Source organism: Acanthaster planci, linkage group LG02 (genome assembly GCF_054643075.1).
Source record: "Acanthaster planci isolate LZ-2023a linkage group LG02, COTS_SCS, whole genome shotgun sequence".
Classification (NCBI taxonomy): domain Eukaryota; kingdom Metazoa; phylum Echinodermata; class Asteroidea; order Valvatida; family Acanthasteridae; genus Acanthaster; species Acanthaster planci.
This window is the reverse complement of record NC_141778.1, coordinates 26,320,737-26,341,919: the sequence shown is the minus strand read 5'-3', so window position 1 is coordinate 26,341,919 and position 21,183 is coordinate 26,320,737. Positions and strand designations below refer to the sequence as shown.

The 21,183-nt window shown below is 42.1% G+C and overlaps 2 protein-coding genes across 3 annotated transcripts in view; one reads left to right on the top strand and one right to left on the bottom strand.

Moving 5' to 3' along the window:
- Positions 1-238: 238 nt before the first annotated feature.
- On the bottom strand, positions 239-20,156 carry LOC110975959 (protein Jade-3-like). The gene is made up of 15 exons (XM_022228845.2): positions 19,767-20,156; positions 17,558-17,698; positions 14,984-15,177; positions 14,108-14,262; positions 11,713-11,771; positions 11,161-11,250; positions 10,499-10,561; positions 9,270-9,388; positions 8,666-8,771; positions 8,346-8,411; positions 7,647-7,745; positions 7,091-7,224; positions 6,834-6,960; positions 6,015-6,134; positions 239-4,257 (listed from the first exon to the last, which is right to left on the bottom strand). The coding sequence occupies exons 2-15, from the start codon at positions 17,651-17,653 to the stop codon at positions 2,833-2,835; spliced, it is 2,853 nt and encodes a 950-aa protein (XP_022084537.2). The 5' UTR covers positions 17,654-17,698; positions 19,767-20,156; the 3' UTR covers positions 239-2,832.
- Positions 20,157-20,412: 256 nt separating this feature from the next.
- Positions 20,413-21,183, top strand: part of sh3d19 (SH3 domain containing 19) — a 30,202-nt gene continuing 29,431 nt past the window's right edge. Inside the window, exon 1 of one of the 2 annotated variants that reach the window (XM_087132571.1) lies at positions 20,413-20,545. Coding sequence is in view for 1 of the 2 variants with exons in the window: in XM_022228844.2 (XP_022084536.2) it covers positions 20,440-20,545 (106 nt within the window). In the remaining variant the exon portion in view is untranslated. The remainder of the gene's footprint in view (positions 20,546-21,183) is intronic. The other variant, XM_022228844.2, reaches the window with a different exon arrangement.

The window sequence follows — 21,183 nt, the reverse complement described above, 5'->3', positions numbered from 1 at the left end:
GACGAGAAAGAACCCTGAAATTTCATCACAACTTACAAAGGCACATTACAGATGTATTTACGTGCACATTGTCTTCGACCCTACCCCCACCGCATAGGTATTCACACAGACGCACAAAATGCCAGCACCCCAACCCTTTGTGCAAAACTGTTTTATGGATACCCCCACTGATGACGAAATATATTATCTGCTATTTTCAGTTTGACAGTAAATTCTGAAATAAGGAGCCTCCGCTCAATTTAGTCTCCCGTTTATGTACAAGTCCATTTTATTCAAGAACATATGAGAAAGTAGATTATGACAATATCTACACGTTCATAATTGGATTTACAATGATGCAAATGCAACATTTACACACAGTCTTTTTTAAGAAAGAAATTCCCATGGCAATTGTCTATTCATAGAAAGTGATTCACGAACAAAGACAAAGAAAACTTAATACACATGTAAAATACTTAAAATAATGGAAATGAAATTGGGACACATTATTCAATATCGAGGCATTTTGTTTTTTAGCAAAACTTCCCAAAAGAAAAAACTTTCCACGACACTGCTGGCAACATTTTACATTTTAGCATCGACCTGAAGTTAAAACTTCCAAAGACAAATCCCATACAATTTGAATCACTGTTTGATTCTGCAAAATCCCATTTTGCGAAACAAATCGCATTATATGCTCAAAACACAACTTGGTCTTTAAAAACTTTTAGAATGAGAATTTTCAAATGCCAGGATTACACGCAACAGTATCTATTTCAGTAAATTTCAGAAATGTACCCTTTGAGAATGGAAACTGCTCCTCCGATAGAAGAGATCCAAAACGTTAAACATGACAGCGAATCAAAACCTATGGGCCGATCAATATTATCAATCAATATCAATAGTGTCATTCTGAACGCATTTCTGCTTATTCCACTCTGAATCCTCAAAAATCCTCAACTATGCAACTTGCAAGACAGCTTAATGGCACATTTCTCCAGACCAAAAGGGTTTTTCAAATCCCATCTCACATATTACTGGCTGGTCTCAAAATCCTTCCAGCATGGGGTGAGATTGAATGCACACCAACATGTGGAAGTCTCAAGCAGTAAGTCACAATGTGGAGTGTACATGCCGGACCCAACAGTTGGGGAAACCAGAAAACCAGAAACCTCTGGTTAACAAAATTCCCTCTTTTTGCTGCAAAACACAACATCTCTACCCAAGAGTTCTTGACTGAATAATGTCCAGTATACAAAACACTCCATGCACGTGGTACCCATCAAGAGTTGGGCTGTGAGTGTCCAAAAGTCCTGGCTACAGCTGGAAAAGACATGAAAACCTATGGAAATCATTGGTTAGTGGCTGAATCCCTATTCCCAATGAAATGCATGTTAGCCACAAGTTTTGGACACAGCTGTATTTATGTTGCATCTATTTTGGAATACAAGCTTCATCAAAGGATGGAAAAGTAACCACCAAACCAGTCAGACAGTCAAACAAGTCCTGTTGAAATAAGACACTTGAAATCAGTGTTGATTGATTTGAGGAATTTAAGGAACAAAACAGTACTTCCTCATTCAAAACAAATCAGTGTCAGCATGTTGTGGGACCAACAAACATTGCATTGAAGGGAACACATTGCAGCCTATTTGGTGTTACTGTTCCCAGGGAACCAAACCCATTTCCAAATGTCACACCGGAATAGTGTTTACTTCTATTTGAAAGTCAGTTGCAATCCAAGTCAGAGACCTTTTTCAAATAAAACTGGTTTGCTCCTGAATTCTTTGTATCCGATGTCTATTAGAACATTTTGCTTTGAGCTCAAACATGCATACAAGCATGGGCAGATTGGAAATTTTCAAAGAGTCGACACAAGCAACCACAGAGGTGTCACCAGAGCCAAGTTTAAGGTGAGATTCTGCCCTTAAACCCCCATCACACTCAAGCATGATCTTATTATGCGCTCCAAAAGATCAGGCCAGCGTGACCAATTGTGGTGTGATCTTGCACAACGCAGTGAGAACTTAGTGGGAACTGACAGCAACGTGGTCAAGGGCTTCATCCACAGGGAGGTTATGTAAGCTCAAAACTTATGTGGCAGGGTCGTAGCGGCTTTATACTGCAGTGGCAGGGTATTAACCTTGTGAAGACAGCAAACATGCATAGTCTTTGCATATCAGCATCGTTGTAAGATCTTTCTTTAGCGTACAAACGCAGCTCGATCCGGAAGAAGTTTATACCGTGCCCACCGGAGAACTGATGGGATGCGCTGTTTCAGCCAATTTATGTAAGAAACGTTTGGAAACGAGTCGGCAGCTTGCTACACATATACCGCACATGTTGTATATGCAGCTAGAACGTATTACCATCGTATTGTGATCTTTGAGGTCGCAGTGCAGTCGCATTGAAGTCTTTTACATCATGGAAAGATCCAATTGCATCTTAACAGAGTTGAGACTCGTGCTCAGTTTAATGATGCCAAGAATATATTGCGAACTTCATGCACGTGCAAGCAACGCAGTAACAACCTATTGCAATCTTGAAAGAAAAAGTTTTCTCCAATTTTCTTAGTTTCATCCGGTCTTTGCCACGTTTTAATGAAATTTCACAACATAGCGGGGTTTTCCTGGTAATCATCAAAGTGTGATGGGGGCCTTAGGGAAGGATTTCAGAAAAATTGGCGGTAAATTTCAAAACTTGTGCTGATAATAATATTCAATAATACTCACTGTAGACGGAATTTAAAAAACATGCAGTGAAACTGACCCTGAAGGAACGCATTTGCCTTAAACATGACCCATGGCATCAATGAAACAAAGTGACAGACATACAAAGGCAAGGGAAAAAAGACTACAGCGGAATCGCACTATTGAGCAACCGATAAGCAGCATCATATATCCGTGTGGTGACAGGTTTGTTCTCACTGACTCTACTGTCGACATCAGGACTATCTACACTTTGGCCTCTGCTGAGTTTTGTGCCTGAGCTACTCAAGCTCTGGGCTAAAAGCTGCTTGGTCAGTTGCTCCTGATGGTCATCGTCAACGATGATGATATCGTCTTCCGAATCACAGGAGCTTGGGAGAGATGGTGTGCCTTCCTTGCCCTGCAGACAGATGCTGACCTCTGCATCAATGTTCTCGAACTGCCTGTCACTGCAGTTGCTCTCACGGTCCAGTTCGTCTTCGATCCTCCGCCGCACACTCCTGGTCTCTGGGGTGGCCGCGCGAATGCGGTCCTCCTTGGGGGGAGGCGGCTGTGATGAAGTGGGTGGGGCCGTGTCTGCCTCCATGGCAGGGGGCGAGGACTCACTGGAGGGGATGGACTTTTTCTTGGGGATGCGGTAGCCACTAAGGATGGCCCGAGAGGCAGGGCTGGAGGCAAACATCTGCTCCCTGAGGCGGGCTGCCTCCTCCTTCATCTGTAGCTGCCTTGGGGAGAGTGTCGTCTGCCGATGATGTCTGGCTGCTTGCCTGGTAGGCTTCTCCCGCATCTGACCTGTGCCTGCTTTTTCCCGAGGCTGTTTGACGTCCAGCTGAGAGGAGTCTGACCTAGCGGTCTTGAAGTAAGATGTTATCTTAGATTTTCTCTCTGAATTATGACTATATCTACCGTTCCTAGACTTACGTTTTGTTTGTATACTTTCAGACTGAGCTTCCTCAGGCGCAGTCCGTTTTAGATGTGCGTTCTGCCTGACTGTACTACCTTTGACAGAGTAAGGTAGTTCAGAGGTATGACTCAAAGACACCTGAGCTCTCTTGGGTTCACATCTCTGATATAACCTTTGATCTTTACCTTCCACCACTACACTTCTCTTGGAGTCAACCTCAAGAATTTGTGACTCCACGAAGGGAGTCATGTCAACAGACTTCTCTTCTGTTTCAGACGGCTTTGACAGCTCCGCCCTTGAGCTACTCCTTGAATCACAATAGTAACTTTCTGTTTCGGATGAAGACGAGTAATTCTCACTCTCTGACTTCATCTCGGAGCGGGAGATGTTGCTTACGACTATGTCCTCTACGAGCTTCACCTCCTCATTTGCCTTGTCTTCATCAACGCTCACTTCCGAGAACAGGTCAAACGTTGACTCAGCCTTCTCGGGGACCACGGCGCTGAGGGCAACGGCCTGCTCCGCAAACTCCAGGTCCTCTGGTGAGAAACGGGAGACGTCGCCGCTGAAGATCTGCTGCTGCTTCCTGAAAATGTCCTCCCGCAGCGAGGCCATTTGCCTGCTGAGCTTCTCCCTCTTCTGCACCATGTAGCACAGATTGCGGACCTGTAAGATTCAAAAGACAACACTCCTGTTGAGATGCAGTCATGTCAAGCACACATTACTGTAATGACAATGCTTCTCTGATGGAATTCCACACAAGAAAATGCTTACATCTGGAATTCATGGTACTTAATCTTAATCGATAAGAGAACTTTTAATTGGTTAATCTAACATTTTTAAAACCACGCCAACCCTGTTGAGCATGCATCCCCAACATCGTGTCCAAAATTCCAGTCTCAGAGAGAGCCTGACATTAAGGGTAAGAGACTGGTAGAAGTCTGTGGAATATGAGTCAGTGCATAGGATCTAATACCGCACATTTGATTACTTCCCTTGTTCTAATGAGCACGTTGCCTTAATTGGTTTAAGCGGGCATGCACGATGTGTGATAACAGAAAAACAATGTTGAATAACTCAAGGTGCCCCAACAAGGTCAAGAGGTCAAACAGAGATTAAATTTGCAATATGAATAAGAGCTGTCGAAAGCAACACATATCCAAACCACACATAACTAGCCTGTATTTTACACTACGGTCGACCCTCATTAAATTAACAAAGTTGCAGGGGCCAGACAAGTTAACCAACCAGGACTTTATTATAGAAAAAAGTCAATAAATTCAAGAAATTGGGATTCACCGAATTCGTTCTTTACAACAGTATTTTGCTATAACAGTGATCTGTACATCCACAGTGGACTGTACTTAATTGACTTGAGCCAATTTGCCTCTACATGCAACAGTTTTTCTGCACTATTTACCCTGGTATTAACTTTCCTTCGTATCAGTCATCTAAGCTGCCATGTTTTTGCATTGTATTTTGGGAAACTTCCCTGAGTAAAAGGCTCAGCGGGCCCGGTTACTTGGTCAGGCCCAGTGTTCTAGTCAATGGTGAGTGGCGCCGGGCGGGACCACCCGGTATTGTAAATTTCCGCCCAGCTCTTGGGTTCAAATTTGCTGTGCCGCCCAGCACGGATTTTCAAAAAAATTAACAGAAATATTGCTGAAAATGTATCAATTTGACATTTCAAGTTTACAAAGTTGCAGTTTTGCACTTCTTTGCAATTTTAAACAAGTGAAGACCTAAGAAATATATTTCTCACAAATCAGCAAAAAGCCTTATTCTAAACATGCCTTCACAATGACATGGGGGAAATCCCTTCTGGGATTCCCCTAAAAACCCAGCTATGGGCTGCAAGAGCTCCGCTCACTGCGCTCACTATTGGAATATTCCACCTTCAATTTCATCGAATATTCGGTTGTACCAACCAGCAGATTGTTGATCAACAAACCATATACAAAATCAGTTGCAATAATGCACACAATTGTACATAATGATCAATATAATAGCTTCTCACACCTAGGAGTATCTCCAGCCACGATCTAAGAGATGAACAATACTTCTTGCCCTGTTGAAAATTTCTATTCCTTTTAAATTGTTTAATGAATAATTTACTTTTTGTTGAAAGATTTCTGTCACTTTTCATTTAAATCTGCTTGAAACAATCCTCCATAGTGCATTTATTTTCCTTTAAAACAAAAGAAATGTTCCCTTCCTTTTCATGAATTTTGCATTAGAATATTCAAATTCGGAAAATAATATTTGATTATTCGATTATCGATTGAATATTCGGTTATTCGACACAGCCCTATGGATAAAGCCGCTGGCTGGCAGCTTCCACAGGCACACCGCATCTTTGCTAGCCGTAGACAATCAACTCAAATGCAACCTCAACACTTCCAACAGAGATCGCTCGTCCTTACCCTCTCCAAGTCCTGGCGGAGGTGCACAAACATCCTCATCCTGGCATGGAGGCTGTACTCCTCGTTGTCACTGGGCGATTCCTCCTTCTGAAGGACGACGAGAGGCTTGTTGAAACCCGACTGACAGGAAGAAACGGAAGGATCTCATTAACTCCCTAAAAAATAGCTAGTAGCTTTGCTTCTGCAGAACAAGGGGTGTGCTGTTCACATGTTACACTGAAACCATGTAGCCATTTTGTACTTATCAGGTACCACCAGAATAGAGGGTTTTCTGAATTTCTGACGTCAATTAATTTACCCTGTACCAACTTTTGAGTTGTCAGCTCAATAAAAAGTCACGTTTTTGGTATAGGAATGTAAGAGCTGTGTGCTACCAACCAAAGAACAAATAATTTCAGTTAGTTAGAACATTACAGGGGCACAAGCAGTTTAAACATCAGAGATGAAGTCCGAGACTGGGGTAACTTAGCTAAGATTTTAAAAACACCACCATACCAAAAGGCTGACATAAACCTGAAGTAAAGCAGGTTTTTTATTAGGTCACTGCAAACAATGAACGCAATCATGGGATCATCGGAAACTGGACTAACAGCATGGAACTGATTGGATACAAACTAAAGTTGTTGGCATACTGTTTGCCTGCATTTGGGTTTTCAAGTGCACCTGTACATGGGTGTCTGGGAACCCAGCTCAGCTCTGCTCAGCCCATCGAGAGAGTTGGAAAAAACTGTATGAACTGACCAGTTTCGGGTCGCTTTCATTGTTCATACTGCCAACCGTACACTGCAGTGTTTAGGCCCAATCTGCTGTATGACATACCTTTCGTTTCAACTTCCAATACTCAAACACAAGGTCGACGATCTCCAGGTCATCCTTCATATTGAGATTGCTGGCCACGTCCTTCGCTTTAGCATACTTGTAGAAGTCCTCGGTTATGTTTTGTATCCTGTGAAACAAAGAGCAATCAGCAGGCTTCAGTTACATTTGCCTGTGGACAATTCTGGTGAACGCCCACAGCATGGCTTCCGGACAAGTACAGGAAGTACAGCACAAACAAAGAGCTTGCCACATCTCACCTTATCGCTCTCTCGTTGTCCTTCTCCTCGATGGATTTCTCCTTCTTGGGTGTGCCCGTCGAGGGCGTCTTCTGGGGTGAGCCATCTGGGTCCGAATCAGGATTGCGTTTCTTACTGTGCTTCAAGCAGTAGGACTAAAAATGGAGGAAATGCAACGTAAGATGCCGGGCTTCAAAAGACGGTGGGGGTGGTACTGAAAAATGACTCTTTCTGACTAAATTAGTATGTTATCAATATGAAGTATTCCACAAGGAAAGTGCTTGTTTTTTTCTGGAAATAATTTGATTCACTGAATAATAAGCACAGGTTTGTCATGTATTCACATTTTTGACACTTTACACAAATCAACTTGTTTACATTAAGAAACAAATCAAGTCTCTGTGCTTCTTCATTGGAAATATTTATATCTACTTTAAAGCCATCAAATTACATTACAAAATGCACGATATTGTACTGATTGGGATGAAATATTGATCACAAAATGTTGATTTATTTAAATGTCAAGGTTATTTTTTTGTGTTCTTTTTCACCTTATTACTTATTACTTATTACTCACTCTAAATCTGACTTCCACTTCTTCATCAAGGAACGTCTTCATTTCCAAGTTATTTTGGAAACCACAGGTGACGTGATACGCTACCTTACAGGTTTTGACCTGCAGGGAAAAAAAATGTGCTCAAGTATTGCTCTTCACGATAATGCAAGAGAGCCACAAACCCAACACACATTTGAAGCAATAATACAGCCTAGGAAATATGTGCATAAGAACTACGTTAAGCTGCACTGCTCTGCAACTGAAAGCTGTAGCTCAGGGTTATCTCTCCCTCATTCACGCAAGTGTATGGGTCATTCCGTGAGGTTGGGGCACAATTTGTGACGGTGTCAATCGTGACGTGGGCTCCGTACAAAATGAACAGTTTTTTTTTCTGCATGTGGATTCCAACTTATACTTCTTGCAAGGCTGAATACAGAGGTGTGTGTTATTTTGACAGAGTAAATGACCTACTCTATGGGTCATGACAGGTGGTAAAAGTTACCCATGTAGCAAGGACACCTTCACAAATAGTGCCCCAACGCCATGGAATGACTCGTATCACAAAATATCACAAGTCATTACCAGTCAGCCACAAATCATTCCAATTCATTTTGCCTTAAGTAACGAGATAATCACCTTCCACTGTCACCGTTAATCCATAGTTACTTTGACCAAATACGTAATTGACTCTACTGCGTAGTCATCTGTATAGTTACTCACCGAGCACTGTATACAAGCACCAGTTCTAATCCTGCATAGATTACATATCAATGCCCAACGACTGACCTGCAGATCAAAAACAAGCAATACATTACACTACTGGGCTTCTCACTTTACGACTTCGGACTTCCACTGGAAGTCATGACCTTTTATCAATTGGAATCTATGACCTCTCTGGATTTATACAGCAATCTCACTTGACTTGACGGTAACGTCTGAGTCCCAACAGTTTTGGCCCATCATTGTCCTTTGTTCCAAAAAAGAATGTACTGCACATCGAAGAATACTAAAATGTAGCATCTGAAGGGTGAATTTCCTACCGGTATCTGGGATATCTTGGTGATTGGTTCCATTCTTTCCACGCATCCTATGCTGACTTCAGGGATCCACAAGGCACAGCTCACATGGGCCCACTTTGTGCCACTTCTAAAGCACAGATGTAAGAAAAGAGTGAAACAATTCAGTTCTTTGCTTTCACCCCACAGAACTAGTGACGCATTAAAGCAGACTGTGGGACACTGTCAGCAAGTGTCCCACCAAAACATGGCATATCCTGCCAAAGCAAGCTGGATGTATCTAGACAGGTAACAAATTGTGTAACCTATGCCCTCTCACCTTGAAAATTAAAGCTTGGTGAACCATAACTCCCCATGCGATTTCATGAATAGCCTTCTGGAAGCCTCCAAAAATGCATCAAGGTCGAGGCGAATATTGGCCCATTCTCTTAGGACAATATTGGTTTAAGTTACATTGTTTGCATTTTATGCATGCCAGTTAATATCAGGCTCCAGAATCAACATTTCCTCACCGTCTTTTTATATCAGCTTATTTTCCCAGTCATGTGTAACATACCTATATTTCCAGGCATTTTTCTATTTCCAACCCCCTTCAATTGGGATATGCCAATTGGAAGCATTTACTGACCTGGTGCTTTTCATGGCGCCACCTTTCTTCCCGCATAGAAGGCATACGGGCTGGAGGCCCAGAGCACAGGTACGGCACATCCAGCTTCCCTCTGGGACCTTCACAATGCCGTAGCATGCCTGGTGGGAAAACACAAATAGGAATTCAAAATCAGTTGAAGAAAATAACGTACAAAAAGGAATGTACAAGAAATTCGCAGTACCTGAGAGACAGACAGAAAGTCACAAGGGAAAATGAAAAAAATCCACGCTATATATGACTCTGTACAGTGTTCTCAACTTGTGGTGACATGGAGTTAAAAATAAGGTTGACTCATTTTGGATATTCAACCTTCAGTTTGATCGAATATCTGAATATTCAGTTGCACCGACCGGCAGATTGTTGATGAACTAACCACATACAAAATCAGTTGCAATAACACACACAATTGTACATAATGATCAATATAATAGCTTCTCACATCTAGGAGTATCTCCAGCCACGATTTAGCAAGATTGAAGAGATGAACAAGACTTCTTGCCCTGTTAAAAATTTCTATTCCTTTTAAATTGTTTAATGAATAATTTACTTTTTAAATCATTGTAAGATTGTAAGATTTTCATTTGAATCTGCTTGAAACAAGCCTCCATAGTGCAATTTTTCTCATTTAAAACAAAAGAAAATTTTCAGTTCCTTTTCACGCACTTTGCATTCGAATATTCAAATTCTTATAATATTCAAATATTCAACAATCGATTGAATATTCGGATATTTAGCAAAGCTTTAAGTAAAAATGAAGGAAACTGGCTGACTCCAGTTGAAATTAAAACCTTGCAATAAGATTACCAACGAAGAGTTTGCTTCAAAGATGCCACTTTTCAGACTCACTGAACTGGCCCTGCCTTGAATCATTCATTCTTTCTTGCACCTGAGCTGTTCCAAGGTGCCTAGTCATAAACAACCATCGTCGTTCAACTTTTCAAACTTAAATTGCATGGATCTTACTTAAATAACTTAGAAACTGCAGTCACCAATCCCTTATGCAAACAAAATAACATTTGACGCCATCCACAAACAAATGGCCACCATGCAAAGTCTTCAGGTGAAGTTACCCATTCTCAATTGACCAAGACATCAAAAATTAAAGGAAACTAAAAAATGTCCGTCATTATGACTGAGCCAAAGGCCTAAATAGCAAGGAAAACCTATGCAAATACACAGCAAAGGAAAACAAACGCATTGTTACATACCTGATGCACACAGATGTCGCACTTATCACAGAAAACCATCTCGTTCCCTTCCTCGCAGTCAGGCTGTAAACATCACACGCACAAAATGATTAAACAAATCCAGTGTAACAAAAGCTGGTTTACTCTGTCCCTCGGGCAACACGAGGACAAAAAAACCACAGGTTACATCAGTGTGTGGGGGGGGATGCACTTTGGACCAGCTGCACTGAAAAATGCTCAAGCTTCTCTGAAACTATTTGCCATCCCAGTGACGTCAACATCCAGGCAAGACTTTGGTGATAATTTATTCAGGATTTGGAGGCAGAGCCCAGCCATGTCAAAAATAGAAGCTGGTGCAGCTTGTGAATTTGACGCACTAAGTCAGTGCCACAGCAGTAAATTTGGAAGGACTCAAGGGAGAAAAAAAAAGAATTAGATGAAGGTAGTGATTTCAGTTTTGATTACAGACAATGAAATCAAGACATTCATTCATATTTATTGCAGGAACATACAGAGACATTCCATTCGATTCCTTCCTCTGCCACACCCTCCAAAAAGATTTTAAAATTTTATGCAAGTCAATAAACGTACAAAAACAAAGCCTTACATTTACATTGGTGGGAGAGGGCAGGGAAGACAACAATTACGAATGTAACTTATCATTTTCTGGAACATTAACTTACGGCTCTGCAGACATCGCAGATGACATCATCGTCATATTCTATACCAAGTCCTTCCTCAGTTTGCATTGCATGCTCCATGTTTTTATGGCACTAGATAGGGAAAAAAGCCAAAGATTAAACCATGTATATTCTTCAAAAACAAACTTCTGACTTTAAACAGCTGCAGGTGCACATGGGACAAATGATGACTCAATCCCCTGCTGCAACATACACATTACAGGTAGTACTTTATATCAAACAAACAAAAAATCATGTGGCAAATTCTAACTCACTTGTCGGTTTCTCTGCATACCCTTTCAAATGCAACTATATCCAACACGGCTGTCAAAGAGCCATTCGGAGAAATGCAACCAACAAATGCAACGGTGGATTCTGCTGCGGTAAACTGGACTCACACCATCCTAAGACCTATTCCGTTACACTCATGTTCCCCATCCACTGCCCTGACGACTCAATCCAGCAAAACACAACACAGCTTTGACTGCTGTGGGCATTGTTTTGCAGTGACAAGAGCTGCAATTACTGTTATACTGCCGGGGGGGGGAACCTTACCTGCGTCTCACACTCTTCAATGATGCGCTCCATGGTGAACTCATCTATTGGAGGGTCATCTTCGGAAGAAATAAAACAGGAGAACATTATGACCAAGTTTGGTTTGAACAAAAACTGTGATGGAAGTGGGTCCTTGACCACAGCGCTAAAATCACTTGAACAAAGATGAGGATTGCAGGGCAGTGTTCAGAGGAGCCTGTCTCATAACCCTCCAAGAGTATTGCAGGGCAGTGTTCAGAGGAGCCTGTCTCATAACCCTCCAAGAGTATTGCAGGGCAGTGTTCAGAGGAGCCTGTCTCATAACCCTCCAAGAGTATTGCAGGGCAGTGTTCAGAGGAGCCTGTCTCATAACCCTCCAAGAGTATTGCAGGGCAGTGTTCAGAGGAGCCTGTCTCATAACCATCCAAGAGTATTGCAGGGCAGTGTTCAGAGGAGCCTGTCTGATAACCCTCCAAGAGTATTGCAGGGCAGTGTTCAGAGGAGCCTGTCTGATAACCCTCCAAGAGTATTGCAGGGCAGTGTTCAGAGGAGCCTGTCTGATAACCCTCCAAGAGTATTGCAGGGCAGTGTTCAGAGGAGCCTGTCTCATAACCCTCCAAGAGTATTGCAGGGCAGTGTTCAGAGGAGCCTGTCTCATAACCATCCAAGAGCCAGGTTATTTTGGACCATTACAAAGTTGAGTAGGAGGAAATTCCTGTCTCCCCTGAAGAACTCAGCTGTATCATGTCCAATCATTTTGAACCTTATCACGCAGGTAAAGACACTATTTATCAAGACAACCGAAAAGTTTCAATTCAATATGACATAAGGTTTTGAGGTTCTGGTCATTAGAAATTTGTGACCTTGGCCAGCATGCGCAAAGGAAAAAGTACAGGTTTTTGGCTGACCTGTGTCAGAAATATGTGTGTTGTGCAAGAACAGCAAATGTGATTTTCATAAAATTGCTGTCCAAATGACCGCAAGAAGTTTAATCCACCTCGAGCTAAAGTGCACCCCCAATCAGCAAAAGAAAGACAGGTGTCAAGCAGGTTCTTGCACGTGTTCTGCGCGTACATGTACACAAAGACCATACACGCTGGAACAAATTAGTTACACGTACTCAACGTGCTCCGCATCAAATGCGCATATACTTGTGCGCCTCACTGGCGCGCCTATGTGGTGAGTACCAAAAAATACGTCCTCTTTTGTTCCGCTCAGAGCGGATACTAAAAACGGTCCTTAAGGCTCAGCTAGTGAAAAAATGCACTGCAACGATATTGGAGGAAACGTTGAGTAGGGAGGGGGCAGTGCACTTCCCCAGCAACACAGACTGAGTCATGAAATAAAAGCAGGTTTCAGCACCAAAAACAATTTTTTTTTGCAGGATGGCGCTATCTCAGTCTTGGAAAATGGTGTGGTGCCGGAGAGATAGGCCCTCTGACTGTCTGTGATTGTGTGAGCAATCAGATAGAAAGCCATTCCACTTCTCCCATACTTTATATATACAGCTTCGCCACCAAAAATCATATTACATGTCGGCTAGCCAGTTTACATCGGATTTCTTACCCGAAAAAGCTGCTGGGGTCCGGCTTTTTTGCCCACAAATATTTCAACCTTGCAATTGCGCTTTGACCCAACCAAGCACGATGCATTAATGCATTAACCGTGGATATTAAAAAAGAATTCTTAAGCGAGTGTACACATCCTCCTTGGAACAAATAAAGAAACGTATGTGTGTTTACACATAAGCCGGCGTCACAAGTGGTCAAACGCACCAGTCAGACCATGCCATATTCAAACAACATTTTGACTGGTGAGACAAGATTTCAGGACTGTCCTTTCACGCTGTATAGAGTTCTACCAAGAAATGCAAACGGTCATGGTAAGTCAATCTCATTTGCTTATGTAGGCATAGAATTAGGGTCAAAAGCAGTCTCTTGGCTGAATTGACTAAAGGACCAATTTTTCATACGCAGGTGAAGAGTAGCGATATAGAACAAAGTGAATTCCTGCAGGATTATTTATGCAAAGAGCAGACTAACTGTGTGGTAAGGGAACAAACCACCGCATTTAGAAACCCAAGTGATTTTGCATACCATGCTGAGGCTGTGCATTCTGCATTCTGGGTAATCAGCGACGCTGATGGGCATGTCGTCACACACTTCTAGGACACTATTGGAGCGAGAGCATGCGCGCTTTGTGTATTGTAGTGTAATGACATTTGCATAATGATTTGCTTGATAATGATTTCCGTGTTGGGTGTCGACGTAGAATATTACATGGCATAACACTTTCCACCACCACTTTTCAATGTATTTATTGAACCCTCAAACGCCAGCTCAGTCTAATATGTACATTTGCATTCGAGAGTTAAAAATTTGGGATGGCTTAGAAAAGAGTTGTAACCTCTACTCACTCATGTCTTCCCTTTCTTGGTTGACGATATCCAACCACTGCTCGTCCACTTCATCCAAGTCATACTGGCAAACCGACTCCAACTTCTTTAGGAGGGCTGCCGCGTACTCTTCCTGTTCGCTTGTTCCACCGGCCGTACAGATCAGCTTCCTCGGCCTACAGTGGGGGTAGAAAGGCAATTCTTTCAACACATTGTGTGGTTTGAAATTCAGTCGAGTCCTTTGTGAAAAAGACACTCCTTAAGCATAAGTAAAATTTTTTAAAATACCCTAAAATGAAGCAACACCAATTCTAATGCAGTCGAACCACATTAATAAGAGCACTGTAAATACAGCATTCTGGTTACAGCAAGGAATTTTTTTTAGGTCCAAATCCTTTATTCTTTCCATTCTTGCTAACACAAGGTTCCTGTTATAACAAGGTAATCCGCACAATCCAAAGGACCTCTTATTAACGAGGTTCAACTGCACTGTAAAAAGCGGGGATAAGAGTGTGACAGAGAGTTGCGGTCAGGTCAATCAAAAGCCCTATCATAACCTCAACTGCAAATGCATCTCAACATTCTGAGTAAAACTGTGAGTTAAATCACATGCAAAGGAAATGGATACCAGATGGCCAAGGCAGAGGCCGATCTCAAATGGATGACCTGAGATGGGCTTGTGAGGACTTCAAAGGACTGAATTCCAACTGTGATGTGCAGCTGGCATTCCATGTAGAAATATCAATATGCAGATTTCTAAAATATATCATGTGAAAACAACTTCAATACCAAGGGACAACAAAGCACTTTGATGGACAGTGGAAATACTGTGTTATGCCACAAAACTGAACGGTGGCTGGGCTGACTAACTGAAATGTGCCTGTGAACTGGGCTCACATTTTGAAGGTGCCTGGATCTGGGTCCCTGGTGGCGGTGCAGCTGACGGCGGGGATGCTGTCGGGGCTGACAGGAACCTGCACCCCTTTCTCCCACTCCTGCTTCCAAGTATCCGTGATGACCATGTACTCGTCCGGCTGGAGCTGATGGGAGTCCGGCAGCTTCATGGCACTGATGAGGTCCTTACGGAAAACCTGGTGGGGAGGGGGAGGCAGGAGGAGAAACCAGATCAGCGGGAACAGAGGTCAGGTTTGTAGTCAGCATTTGGAAAATTGGACACCTTTGTATTGGGAAACTGGAGATACAAGCGTAGCAATGCCAAGGCCCCAATTTCCTAAAATGGAAATAACTACAATGTTTGATTTCAGAGTGGATATTGGGTACTTGTCACTGTCCCAAAGCATTTTCAAATAAATTCTTTCCTTCTACCATGCACACATTAAGAAACTACAAAAAAAATTCCATGCCTGGCAACTACTTATCTTCCTTAACCCCAACTGCCCAAGCACTGTTAGTAGTATTCCTCCCTAATCACACAAACTCCAACACCTTGAAATCAAACTCCTACCTTACAGTACCCAATCAGACGAACTCCAACAGGTCTTTACCTGCGTGATGTTGTTTCATTGGGTATGGCAGGCCCATTGCACAGTACAAAGAGTATGGACAGGCAAGTATTTACTTACCATTTCAATGGGAAGCTTTCTATCATTACATTATCCTTAAAATACAATACTCAAATAACTGCAGATAATCTCCCCTCATTTAAAATTCCTGACGGTAAAAAGTAACAGGGCCACAGTACCCATTTAGTCAAAATTCAACAGAGTAAGTGCAGGCCTACCAGGGATGAGATTCTCAGAAAATGAAAAAAGCTGAAATTTGTGAGCGCACAGCCCGAAGCATTTTACAGCATGCGGGTCCCAGGAAAATTGTCAACTTTAGATGCTCTGTGGTGCAATCTAATGCTAAGCCCCTCTGGGACATATTTTACAACAGACACATTTGTGAAAGTCCATATTCTGAAAAACCTAGCCCAACCTTTTTATTATTTGTGAACTTGATATGTTTATACATGCAAAGACCCACCACGTAGTTTTGTTCATCACTTATGGTTTGTCATGTGCTTCAAAATACATGTCGATTATGTTCACGTATACGTGCACCTGATAGATGATAATTTCTTTTCCATGTCTACAGTTCGCTGTTGTATTTCAACGATTCTGCATGCGCTGTAAAGGCATTTTTGCCCCGGGAAGCATAATTAATTTCTAGCGTTACATCGCACCACTGCCTTACCAGGTTTTGCCAATTTCCGAATAAATTCGGACAAGAACACTCCTCCCATTTGGCCTCAATCCACTCCCATCCCCAGGAATTTTAATCCCTTTGTCGATGTACTTCACCTTTCCTTCTTGATGAATGATGTCTTTATGGGCAGACATGATGATGGAAATATAATGATAAGAAACGTCCGTTCAACAACACACACGACAGTAGGGTTTTCTGTGATAACACACAAAAGTATCCAGGGTACCAGACGCAGTGGCTTCACGTGGCGGTCTATACACTTGTGCATGTGGTGAGTAACAGGAAAAGTGCACAGTCATTGGCTTATATGAGGATACGTCAGGAAAATAAGCCTATCAGAGTGATTGTGACAACCGACAGTTACCTGAAAACAAACACATTTCCTACAGAGATGGTTATTGGTCGGCACTGTTTTTTGTCAACGAAAAGAGCCAATGGAATGTGTTGCTTTATCTTATCTCCCAATTCTACCCTAGCGCCGGTTCAGATCAATGAGTACGTTGAAAGCATGTGCCTAAACTACACATGAACGTACGGCATGCATGGCAGGACATAGTGCCCTTCTTGGTTGATATGATTTTGATATTCTTAGGATGAAATAAAAATGACGTGACACATGGAAAGTAAGCAACGAGAAATGCAATTTCATTTTATTTCACAACAAATTGAGGCTCAACATTATCATATCTGATGCCTGGAAGTCGAAAATTATCTTGATGAAATGGGTGGGAAAAGTTTAAAATATCGGAATTTCGAAGTCAACCATCACCGTATCCGACAGTCCAAAAAGGCAAAACTTACAATGTATTTGCAAAAGTGGATTTTCAAGTCCCAAAAGCGGAAATCCGCCAAAAAGCGGGAGAATCTCATCCCTGGCCTACAGCACACTGTACCTATTTAGTCAGAATCCAACACCATATAGCAAGTTCCCAGTACCTAATTCCACAAATTCAAACACCTTACTGGTGTTGAAGTTTGACTGGTTAGGGATTGTTTAGGGTTAAACCTGGCAGTCTTCAGTCCTTCACCTGTAGAGGATTGAGGACTGTTATGGTCAACATGACTTTAAAAACTATCAGAGAGTGTATCTCTGATAAGGAAACGCTAACTCAGAAGTGAAAACAAATTCAAAGTTTCCTTTGAAAATAAACTTTTTGTCATGACCAACAGACTTTGTGCATGAAATCTAAAGTGGCAGCCAGATATGGAACTTTTCCTCCAGTGCAATTTAATGCAATCCAAAAAAAGATGGTGTCTTCATACCTCTGCTGGTTGGTGCCCATGGCTGGAGCTGGTCCCCGCCAGACTGGGACTGAACATGTTGCCTGCTTGGGCTGTGGGTGACTGGAGTGACGACATTCACAATGTGTGAACTGGGTAGGCGGCCACTCCAGGTGAGAACATCTGTAAGAGAGGTTCATGTACAGGTGAAAAGACAACTCATGCCCAGCGGACTACCATAACTTGACAACTTGTGTACCTTTTTAGCAATTAACAGCTTGTCAGCCATGAGTGGTCAGGGACCATTGGGCAATTATGGGTGATTTCTGCTTGGTAACCAAGTACCAGGCAAAATTGTCCTGTGGTTCACAAGTTGTCATTGATTAAACTTGGCAATTTATTTTGCCAAATAGAAAAAAACAGCAATTGGAGCAGGATTCAAAGTGAGCAGATTTTGTAGAGTATCATCAATATACTCTCTAGGAAATGATCGTGAATACCACTGAAAGTAATAGCGCACATCAGAACTTAGAGACTGTCCCTGAACTTGGAGGAGTCCCTTTATTCAGGGACAAATTCAGTCTCCCATCTGAAAGAATATCTCCTGCCTTGCAATATCTTAGCGAAGGAAAGTGCACCCAGCCCATGGAGTAGAGATGGTGGTCGGCAATCAACCTGATGCACACACACAGTAGGATGTATACTAAGTGTGCGACGTGTTTGGATCGGTTTCGCCCGAAACAGTTCAACTCGTGCTTGTGCCAACTCATACGATGATCAATTTGTATGCTATTTGGTCGACTCATACACGAACCAACTCGTACACAAGCCAATGCGTATATCACGTGCATGAGACAGACACTTGTTGAGAAATACTTCAACGATGTCATGTACTTTAATGGCTGATTAAAGTCCTAAACAGCTAAACTATTTACCCTTTTTTCTCTGAAACTCTCTCATCAAATATCTTTAGCATCAAAATGACTTTCAGAGTTTCAATTTTTTTTAATTTGAAGAAAGCATGTATGATACTTCCCTTATTTAGGATTGAACATGCATGAACTTCACTACATGCACGGACAAAAACAACTGCGACCATGGCCATGCACGTGCCACCAGCCCGTCAGAGAATCGGGCAACACAATGTGTTCTTTGATCACCACATACGTGCATGCACGTCGCAGTTGTTTTCACTGATGCAATATGGTTGCTACCCGTCAGTTTGCGAAAGTCCCGGATGTCCGCCCCGGCCTATATTCAGTCACATGGTCTTGAAACCATAGGCCTATGTCATCAGATTTAGTTTCAACAGTCCAACAGTGTTTGATGGCTTTTTGGGGAAGAGGAAAGAGTTCCATATACACGACGTGACTTTGTATGACCTGGAGTCAGTGCGAGGTGAAGACAAAATGCATTCACCTCAGGTTGTTTTCACCACACTGGCCAGAAGTAATGTACATGTCACGTCCTCCTATATGGATGCCACTTCACACCGTGTGCACAAACCCTATGGGACTAGTCTCAAAAATTAAACAACTTGGTTTTTTCCATCCTAAATTGAACTTTTCTGGACATCTTTTTGCTTTCTGATGGCCGTTCGTACTACTACTAGTAGGTAGGGTCGCTTAGCCTTTTTGCAGGGAACAGGGCCTATGCCTACGTGTAAGTAAGCCTACTGCTACTGCTAGCCCAGGTGGATTCCCTGATCGTACTACATCATACATGTACATGTAGTAGTAGAAATACTAGTAGGGGCACTACTAGCCCAGGTTGGACGACGTCTACATTACATTGCGACTGTCGCATTGTAATGTAGGCCTAGACGTTGTCCAACCTGGGCTAGGCCACTTACGTTACCAGCATCCGTAGCCTAAGCCCAGGGCCTGTATCTCTTCCCAGGGGGGAAGATGTGATTGAGAAAGTGGAATCTTAGCTGAATAGAAATGTATCTCAATTTTTTATCACTGGGCTGCATTCAAAAGACCGAGTACTTGGGTAGCCTAGCAGTGGCAAGAGGCAGACGTGTACACAGATAGCCTCTACACAGTCAACCAACACAAGCACAGTACCACCATGCACCGGGCATCATGGGCATGCTGGGCCTACTCGCAAGTTTTTCCTAATTACATATTCAGGATCCTTTTTAAATACCCACAGTATATTTCTACGAAATCCTAACAATACAGTTCACACAAAATTATCTGAATTTTCTAAGGGCTTCACAAAATTAATCAATTTAACGTAGACTTACGGTAAAAAGTGATTACAATTTGCTACTTTTCAGCAGATGCACTCAACGAGTATTTGGCGCCATCAACGTGATCCAAGAATTCATCGCTGGTATCTAGCCGGTCGTGTTGCAGGAACTTACATTTGAAAGTCAGGATTTCACATGCGGTGTGGAGAACCAGCGACACATTGAATTTGCGTCAACCAGTTGCAATATTAAGTAAAGTTTTCTCTTCAAAATGCAGATGAATATTTAAATGTTGGTACTTTAGAGCACAAGAGAACTCACTTTTCAATTTCCATCTGAAAAAATAAGTAACTAGTCCCCTAATTACGACTTGCTTGCAAATTTTCAATCAGTCTGGTGCTTGCCTCACGAATGAAGAACTCAGCAAACAGACTAGAAAAAAAAGTGGTCATCCCTTTCAACTTGATTCCGTCGCTTCAAGATTTCTAATTTCCCACCACCTAGGCAGGAAATCTCTTCTTTTTTTTCCTTTTAATTATTCAAATCATATTTATTTTCATTTTTATTTTGAAACATTAAGTGCATTCTTCCTTATAAATCAAAACAAACAAACCAAAAAAGAAAAAAAACTTTAAGACATAAGTCGATTATGTAGAGACTAGTAACAAGTTTATTTAATGCGGAAGCGCTTGTGCTTTCAATTGTAACTTGCAGTTCGTCGTTAAAAATGGACGAAGTCGTAGCGGTGGACGTGGAGACATCTTCTGCTTCAACTTCAGGTAACCCAGTTCTTACTAAAAGACCGACGATCATAAGAGCTTCACCGAGATCCGGTAAGTATGTAACTTTCATGAAGCACTGATTTCATTGAATCATTAATCAGCCATGTTAGCAAATGATCACTAAATACATTTCATTTGTGGTATTGTGCACTTCTTGCGGGTCTTGGGCGGTTAGGCATGTTAGACTAATTGTGTTATTGTTTACAAATTACATGGTTGAGGGAGACCTGCTTTAAGTGCGACATGTGTGTCTCAACTGTTGGAACCAGAATGGTGGATTATGCGTCAGCAGGGCACATGGACAATAAGCAGTAGCACACAACAGCTAACTGCATGCTGTACTGTTCACATAATGAATACTCTGATTAGCCACTTTGGTTCTGAAGTCTGAAGTTTGTACTAGGGGATGATGTACATGTAGGGCCCTACTCCGTCGTGTCCATGTAGGCCTACTTTCAATGCTAGGAATGCTAGGCCATGAGAATAGAAATTGTGGGCCTATATTTGCATCCACCGCCCGCATGTCCAGACGCCACCACCCCCAAAACTCATTAATTACAAAAAAATTATTATTTGTCAGAAAAAGACCCAAAATCACAATTCCGAATCTTCTAGGAGCTGTATCAAACACCATATTTATGCATTTCATCCATGCATGTACTTAGCTCAGTTTAGATGGCTTTCATATG